Source organism: Empidonax traillii, unplaced genomic scaffold (assembly GCF_003031625.1).
Source record: "Empidonax traillii isolate 1590-97213 ecotype Southwest subspecies unplaced genomic scaffold, ASM303162v1 scaffold315:size618497, whole genome shotgun sequence".
Classification (NCBI taxonomy): domain Eukaryota; kingdom Metazoa; phylum Chordata; class Aves; order Passeriformes; family Tyrannidae; genus Empidonax; species Empidonax traillii.
The window spans coordinates 97,642-107,062 of record NW_020955508.1 but is presented as its reverse complement, the minus strand read 5'-3'; the positions used below and the strand labels follow the sequence as shown (position 1 = coordinate 107,062).

At 33.9% G+C, this 9,421-nt stretch overlaps 1 protein-coding gene across 1 annotated transcript in view; it reads right to left on the bottom strand.

Annotated features, from left to right (window-relative positions):
- Positions 1 to 349: 349 nt before the first annotated feature.
- ATP8A1 (ATPase phospholipid transporting 8A1) overlaps positions 350 to 9,421 on the bottom strand; it is a gene marked incomplete at its 5' end in the record, with an annotated part of 104,817 nt that continues 95,745 nt past the window's right edge. Inside the window, 2 exons of the mRNA XM_027891280.1 lie at positions 350 to 4,801; positions 5,121 to 5,212. Of these exons, the coding sequence (XP_027747081.1) occupies positions 4,704 to 4,801; positions 5,121 to 5,212 (190 nt within the window). The remainder of the gene's footprint in view (positions 4,802 to 5,120; positions 5,213 to 9,421) is intronic.

Here is a 9,421-nt window from a genome sequence, read left to right as displayed (position 1 = left end):
TCTTTTTCAAAATAAGGTATTACCACCAGAGTGTGTTAGGGCTCAGCTGGAGGTCACTAAATTGCAGACACCAGTGCTTCTTATTTGTTTGGGGTTTTTTAAACCTTTTCTGGACTTCACATGACAACTGAAAAAGACATCTCAAAATAGATGTTTAAAAAAACCCCCAACACAACAAACCTTAAACGAATTTTCTGCTTTTCAGTTTACCTTAACAACTCTTTGGTATTTGTGAAATACTATTTCTGGTATGTCCCATTTTATAAAATTCAAACCCAAGAGTGACAAGATACGCTTTCTTCTGAAAGGAATCACTAGCATTTCCAACCAATCAAGTCAACAAAGCTTCTTAATTTAATGGCAAAGTTTATTCATTTTTTAACAATTAAAAGACAAAACATTTAAAATTTGCAGTTCAAAACATGCACATTCACCAAATGCCAAATGACATTTAACACTGCATAGAACTGAATGTGTTACTAAAAGAACTATTTAAAAAACACAGTGCATTTAACATCCAGTTAAAACTAAACCTGAGAAACTACCATGAACACCGAGTCAAAAAATCTTCATTCATGCAGCTTCGTAATTTCCATGACAGTTTCAGCAGTAATGGCCTAGTGGAGCTGTAAAACCTCACTTTACCTTGAATGCAAATTCTGCTGTTTCAGACTGACGGCTTCTGCAGCAGTTCGTACATATCAAACACTGAAAATCTTAATGAGAAGTTACGCCGAAGTAGAAAAACAATATTGATGCATTTATGGCTTCTATTCTACATTAAAGACACACCATAAAATATGATTTAAAAAAAGAGAGTTGTTCTGGTCACAGCTTTGCAATTGCAAATCACACTGCACATGGATATACTTTTATTTCAGTATCAGCCCTCCAAAGTACCCAACTTTGCACATCATTGCTCAGACGAGTAGTCCTTATACTCACAGGCAGTCCAGTTGCAGCCTATTGAGTAACAGTTTGCATAAGCAGGAACCAGGTTTGGAATGCTAAAATATTCCTTTGTTTAATAAAGATCTATTGGTTAACAGCGAGGAAACTGGGGAAGTGAGGGGGGGGGAGAGAAGGAGAGGCTCATTTGTTGAGTTTTGTTACCAGTGAAAACATCCAGTACCAAGGAAGCTGAACTGACAAACTCATTTGCTTAAATAGCACTAGCTTCTCGATATATTATGAGCAGACTTTTAACAAAGGCATTAAAAACCAGGAATCAACAACCACCATGCATTGCCTCAGAACATATTTAGATATAGTGCCTCATGCAGACAGAATGATAAATTCATCAGAACTACAAGTGCTTATACACAACGTACAAGAAAAAAAGGGAAAAAACTTCTCTCCTTAAATTTATCACATATGCCAAATTACTCATCAATCAAGATGGTTTCAAATGTGACAGAAGTCTTAAGACACTTAATGCTCATCTTTGTAACATGGTGAATTTTATGGATACATGTGGACATACAGGAATCTTCAGCTATCTCTTCGTGTTTCAAAATATTTTATTTATAATTTTATACAAATAGAATGATGACTAAGTATAAATCTGTTGAAACTGCTTTGCAAAAATATGTGTAAAATTAGGAAATGGCAAGAAAAAATTCCAAATACAAATTATCAATAGGTTTGTCAAAATTTGTTTCCAGATATTTCTCTTTTGAATAATTTATATATATATGTATATATTTAAAAATAATCAAGCAACAGTATTTATATAAGATACTCGATTTTTAAGTGGCACTGGTTCAATTTTCAGATGGAAATTTTTAATACTAACTTGCAGTGCACATGAAGCAGAAATGTCCGTGTGAATTCTATATTTAAAGCACATTTGAATTTTCAAACAATAGTAACAGAGGCATTGTTCTGAGCATTTTGCCTAAACTGGTTTTTTTTCTTTAAACAAACATCAGCAGAATCCCCTTATTTTAACAAAGATAAGATGAACTAATAGGATGGTAATAGATTATATTACTGTCTATTTAACATGAAAATAAAGTGCATATTGTATACTTGAACTGATTTAAAAATGGGCATACATAGCTAAGATAATCTTATATTTTAAAATGGAATTGTATGAGCAATCAAAGCCCACAATTTTTGCGACATCTGTCTTTTCCACTATTTTTAAGAAGTGATATCTTCCAACCACTAATTAGCAGAAAAAGTATAGAGGCAGGAGAAAAACCTCATCAGAAGTAATAAAAACGAAAAATGCACTTTGTGAAATACTACTTCAAATTCTGCAAAGGATGAAATGCTCTGATGTCACTATCTTAAAAACCTTAAATTACATTCTCAATTTAGGATATTAGAGCTGTTTCAGTTGCTTTTTTCCTTTTTAAGATAGTTAAACTGGGGATATATTGTGTTATTTTCCTCAAACTGCATTACAATGGTAAGACAGAATTTTATTTAATAGGAAGAATAAGATCATGTAAATATCTCACTGTAAATATTTTACAAAGTATTTTAGTCATCATGTCCTTTTCTAAAAAATCAGCAACTAAGCCATTTAGAACAGAAAAAAAATTATTCATGAAGAGAGTGTGTATGGATTGAGTAATTTCATATGAGTTAAATACACTGAAAGATTATAAAGGAGTATCATGGTAATTTCAGAAATGTTTTTAAGTTGGTCATTGTCCCTTGGATGACAAAATAGGGAACCCTATTTTAGGAAAGGGGCATGCCCCCAAATTTTTTCTTGCCTTAGGTCAAGTGATTTGGCCCTCCCATATTGATCCATCTATTTATCTATGCCTGAAGTGGCTTTTCTGAAGGCAGCTCTTGTCTGCATGGCTGACTGGCAGTACTGTTTCTAGTGGGATACGTTCCCTTTGTCCCTGTGTCTTCTGTTTTCTGTTTAAAGATCACTCCGGGAAAGTGAGAGGAAGACATTGCATAACATGCATATGAAATGCAGACTGCCTTCCCACTGATACACCTTCCTAAATATGTACTTTCTAACAGTGCCTATTGTTGGGCGTTCCATGTGGATTTTTAAGTTTCTCTTAGAATGGAGCATAAGAAACTTGGACAGTGCAATAAATGATATGTTAGGTATTTAGCTAGATGAAAGGCCAGGAGGGGAAGTCACCTTTAGTAAGTGTACAAAGGAATGAAGGAGGGCAGACAAAAGATAGGACTGGATGACTTCTTATTTCTAACTTGAAAGTGGACAATTTGGAGAGCAAAGAGGAAATTTTTAATTTAACAGATCACTGGGGATATAGTTGTTCTGCTTTTCCATCTAGTTGGTCTCCATTGAAGGAAAGAAACACAAAATTCCTATGTAATGCACAGAAATTTGATTGATTTGATAAAACCAACTGGTATTATAGAAAATTGTATTTTAAATGTATTTATGGTGGCTTTTAAACCCAGAATTAAACATGGACTAAAATGTTGCAAGAATTAACTAAATTCTGAAGTTCAAGTAGTTTGAAACCTGATGGTTGTTGGGTGTTAAGCGAGAAATACCAATGGTATCACAATGTTCTCATCCCTCTTTTTTTCTTCTTATACCAGGTGTATATCTTTTTTTGCAGTCACTTCCTCTCTATGCTTAATTAAAGGTGAGAGTATATGGGTATTCTGCATGACCAACAAGTTGTAAAGAGACTGCTGCAATGTATTTCACACCTTTATAAGAAGTGACTTTAGTGCAAATAAACCAGTACATACCACAGACTAGCGAAGGGCATGCTTTGCTCTGTATTTCAATGTATGCATTTAAAATAATCTGAGTATAAAAATGTTGAAAATTTGATTAATTTTAAAAAATAAGTTAAAACAAACTTTCTTTTGAACCTACAGTATAAGCAGGTACAACTAAGCATCACAAAAATAATTGTTTGCTAAAGGGAAGTAAGGCAGAGCAATTCTTAAAAACTGAACAAAACAATATGTGTACAAGTTGGCAGCCATATTCAACATATGCAATACTAAATGAAAATAAGGGGAAAGCTTGTATAAGGCCAAAGGTGCAAAGACTTGCAGTTTTGAAAGCAAATGCCATAAAGGCCACTCAAATTAGACTCACTGTACTTTCTCCTCAAGTGTGGAGACTCAAGCATGCAGTTCTGAGATCAGGACTGGAAATAATTTCCTTTCAAATTATTTCTAACAACAGAAAACATTTATGGAATTTCTTTGGCAAATGTTTTTAGGTTAGTTTGACACAAACATCTATGAACATCTCAAAATCTTTCTTAAAGAAGGCGAATTAACACCATTAAGATACATTTTTTTTAGCACTTGTTGAAATCAAAGGCTTATTATCAATTGTATTTAAATATATTAACACTTAAAAACCTTCATAGATGCTAATTGATCTGTCAGTGTAAAGTAGGTTTAGCAATTTGACCTTCGCCTTTCTAGTATATTACCAGTATTGATTCAACTTCATTGTAAAATAAGCAAGCTGGCAAGATACAAGGTGAATTCCAATCTGTTTACAAAGATTAAGCAAGTACTTGTTAAAAAATTTAGAGATGGTGTTTTACAGTATAGTTGCACAGTGCTTATGTCTACTGAATACACAAATCCAAACTTTATGGAACAAGACCATCATAGATCTTTCAATCTCTGATAACTGAGCCATGGTCACAGCTCCCAGCAAAGATCTAGTAGCCTGTCTCACAAAACTAAGTGCTAAGGCCTAAATCTAGAGCTGCGTTCCTTCACCATTCCTCAGGCCTTTGCTTTGTGGTATCATAAGCTCTTATTACTTCAGATTGGGAAACTATTCCATTTTCATCTTGAGAGAAGGCGTAGCCATCTGCAGATAGAAAGCAAAATAGAAACCAATTAAGGTTTTTTCTTAAAGCTTTAATAAAAACAACAAAGGTCAACAGAGGAGAATAAACCTCTTTTCAACAATTAATAAAAACCCATGCCATTTCTTACACAATTTCGTACATATAAAATAGCAGAAAGAACTCTGTGCATGATCTTAGGAATCAAGAGAAACTATCAAAAGGCAAATAAGTTGGTCTAATGATTTTAGAATACTGCATCTTTACTATAAATAAATGCAGTAAAAGGCAGAATTTTACTTCTATGTTACTGGATATTAATTTTTGTCAGTGAACACTTACGAAGCAAGTTTTGCTGCAAAGAGTCAGAGCGATACAAGTTCACATGGTTCTTCTTAAAAACATTCTTCAGCAGCTGTGCTCTTTCAGTTAAGCTAGAAAGAAAGTAGACACATGAAAAATATTTACTTACTAATTACACTATTCCTTTGAGTCTGTTCAATGGGAATGAATCATTAAGTGAAAAGTGTCCATCCTTTTGCTTTTTAAATTGTGCCTGATGAATTATGAAGAAGATGATTAAAAGTGTGTGTGTAAGGACATATTATTAAGTCCAGATCCCTGGTAATGATTTTACTTGTCAAAATACAGTGATATCAAAATATCTGTTTGAAAATTTACAAAATATATATCTGTTTGAAACACTGCTGTGCTGGCAACACAAATAAATAATATTGTAAACCTTTCAGCATGACTACTTTAGAAACACGCAGTGTGAAGGGAAGGCACTGTATTCCTTGATGTAGCATGGCTTGATTAGTGCTAGGCTGAGTTACGTCTTTCTAACACAGAAAGTGCTCCTAGCCTCTACTCACACCGTACCACAAAGGGATAGGAAAACGAGATGGAGAGAAAGTCACATTCATAGTCATCAGCTGCGTGTACAGAAAAAAACATATTATTTCCATGGAAAGTGTTCTAGCAGGACATATTCCCCGTGAAACTCCAGAAGGTGTTTTTCTGGAGATCATACCCAAATAACAGACTACTATTGCTGCTAAGGCTGACTACCTCAGCTCACCTGCTTCCTTCCCAGCACTACTGAGTTTGTTGTGTTATACGTTTATTGTGTGACCTTTAGTGTGACCCAAGTGACTCTCCATTCCAGCCAACTGGAAAGCAGGAGTATTAACCATTTATCAAATTGAGACTCACGCATCAGCTGAATGCTGCAAACTGTAGTGAATGGAATAGCAAAGTACTGGGTTTCCTCACTGTCCGTCTTTCTTACATCTGAAGTTCTCTCAAACAGGACCTCACATTACTAAATAAATAACAGGTGGACTAGCCATAGCTCAGAAAGCTTTCAAAATCTACAGTTTTGATAACATATTAAATATGTTAAGGGACTATATTAAAAACCCTCTCACACAAACCCTTCAGTGTCTTCCTCTAGATTTGATATTCACTGTGAATTAGAACATGTGTTTCAGAGAAATATCTATTCATTGTTGAAACATTTCAAATGCTGAAAAATCTAACCCCTCTCCATGTGAACTGGTCTAAAAATCAGTTCAATTAAAAAAAAAGAAGTATCTTATGTTTATTCTGAGTATACAGTGATTTGATTTCATTATGGTTTTGCTAGATTACCAAAGCTGTCTCTTGTATAAGAATGTAGTAAGTAAAACAAATTTCACATATCTTACGTTACCAAGTTTTGATTACTCCAATTACTTTTTAATATTCTTGTCAATTAGCTCAACGGACTTACCTTCCCAGGCTACCAGCCAGACTAAGTGGTGCAAGGAATGGAACTAGATTGCTTTCCTCACTAGATTACCATTCAAACCATTAAATTAGAAAGGCTCATTCTTTCATCAGTGAGTATATACTTATATATGAAGCTTAACCACTGGTTAAGATGGAGAGACTAATGTTTTATCTCCCTTTTCTGTTCCCCTCCAGCCTGGTGGTTAAAGCATATACCAGGAGGTGAAAGCCTGGCTTTTCTAAGTTGGAGAAGAAAAACAGATCTACTATTTCCACACTCATTACAAAATCTACAGGGTAAGGAATAGGCAGGGGAAACTGCTTCTGCTGACGTTTTTTGAATGAAAAGATGGAATGAGATTTCCTTGTAAAGAAGGAATTAGGTACCAATACCAGGAAAGTAGTTAGCATTTGCTGACTGAACCAAGAATGGAGAGGTTGAAGTACTGGAACACATCTTACTCTCAGTGTTTTCCTAAGCTAGCTCTCTGGGGATTTTTTTTCCCATTCTCATTGCTCCTCTAGGCTGTGTAGGAGCCTTCTTTTTTAGCTCAGAGCTGCTGTTAAAGTGACAACATTAATAAAAAATTCAGGACTGAAATTTAAACCACAAGGATACAGAGAGCGAATATATAAATCAATAACTTCATGTAAGATCGGGGGTCAAAGAGGTGGAAGACCGTGCAAATACTTAGATACAGTTATCAGCTGCATCTCCTTTGCAATACATCTATGAAACCCTTCATAATGTGAGTTGAAATCAGCAAATTTCTATGAAATGTTTTTTTTGACAGGTGTTATTTTCTAACTAAAAAATATTTTATTAAAAACATACCAGGCCTACTATAGCATTTTTGGTACCATCATTCTTTCCTTGTGTTCCAGAGTGAAATATTCAGATTGCTTAAATGCTAAGCAGTGAAAATACTACCTTAAGTTATACAGAATCATGAAGTATGCACGTCTTAATTTATGTATAATGAAATTTCCACTGCACAGATCTGACTGCTGGTACAGAAAATACAAAATAAGTAGGAAATACATGTAGGAAAAGAAAAATGCTTCCAGCTATTCAGCTATTAAATTCTGCTCTTTTTCTATACTTGAAATACTGTGGGCTCTCTATTATGAATCACCCTGTTGCCATTCAAAAGCCTATTTAAATATCTACATGTGAAGCCCAGAAAACATGGTTTCATAATTAACCAATGATAGATCATAGTAACTAAATCCCTTATGCTCATTATGTGTACCTATATGGACAAGCAGAATATTAACTATTTTTGAACATGAAATGTATATCTTCACAGGTAATTAATCACATATATATATAAAAAATACTACTTTCTGTATACCTGACCAACCACTTATCAAGTTTAAAAATAATTTCTAAGTGATCTGAATTAAAAACAATGATTCTTGAAGCAGCATTTGCAGTATATATCTCTAAAGACATTTCCACAATTTTGAACTGTTATTCATGTTAGTGTTAGTCCACGTAGTTAGTATTCGATACAACAGAAATATTTTTGTAGCAAGTATTAATACTGTTGTTTCTGCTTAAGCATTATATATGTTATCCGAAAAAAAACCTTTTTGAACAATGATTCATATACAAAAAAGTATCCTTTTACCTTAGTCATTTCAATTTTAAGTAGAAATGGCTAAGCAGCATTTCAATTACAGTAGTTCCAATGATTGAAATTGTACTTGTTGTGCCACAAATTTGTTCATCCACTGAAGTTGCTCTATTACTTATGCTGTCAAGGCACCCTCAAGTCAACAGTATTTCACATTGAAAATTTACTTTCTGTTGGAAAAATAGCCGTGCAAAATTTGCTTCTTCTTGCTCAAGATAATATTCTTACTTAAGTGACAAATATATGGGATAAACCAGATTGTAATGTCTTGTCTACAGAAGAATGGAATTAAGTATTTTTGGACAGTTTTGGGGAAAAATATCACTAAGAATCCTTACACTGAAATGGCAAGATATGATAGCAATGCTCTTCCCGAGCCTTTGATGATTACAGTTTAAAAACCTTTTCAAATCTTCACTGTAAATATACAAGAGATGTCAGATTTTGAGACTGTATTATCATGTCCTACTTTTAAAGCATATGCTAAAATACAATAAAAATATTTGAAGAATAATATTTTAAATTATTTCAATGTATTTTCAATCTGTCTTGGTCTTGGACACTTCTGGGGATGGGGTTGGTGCAACTCCTATGAGCAACCTGTTCTAGTGCTCATCACCCTCACAGTAAAGAATTTCTTCCTAATATCTAATCTAAACCTACTCTCTTTCAGTTTAAAGCCATTCCCCCTTGTCCTATCACTACATGCTTTTATAAAATGTCCCTCTCTGGCTTTCTTATAGGCTCCCTTCTAAGTATAACATTCAGATACTGATTACAGCATCTAGCCAATAGAAGAATCCTGACCTGTTACCTAAGCCTCTTACTTTTTGTTGAAGAATTTTTAAGATGGGAATAGACAGAATGGAAAAGTTTCTGAGTTATCTTTCCCACTATCTCCCAGTCACCTCTTAATCAAGCAGTGATTTATATCTTCTTAGGTTATTTTGACATTTCATGAGAAGAAATATCTTCTTCTGCTACAAGACAAAAAGGTACTTCTATGCACACAAGAAAAATATCTGGTCCTGAAAAATACACAGTAAGTTTATAAAAAAATAAAGAACTATTTGTTCTTGCATGAAAAGCACAACAACTCAAGACTAAAAAAGTGTCATGTACATACTTAAAACAGATGTAGAGGACATTCCTTACCTATTTAACTACTTACTATGCACTGATAACTAGTTCATCCAAGCTTCTACAATTTAAGAGACTCAAAAATGTTTT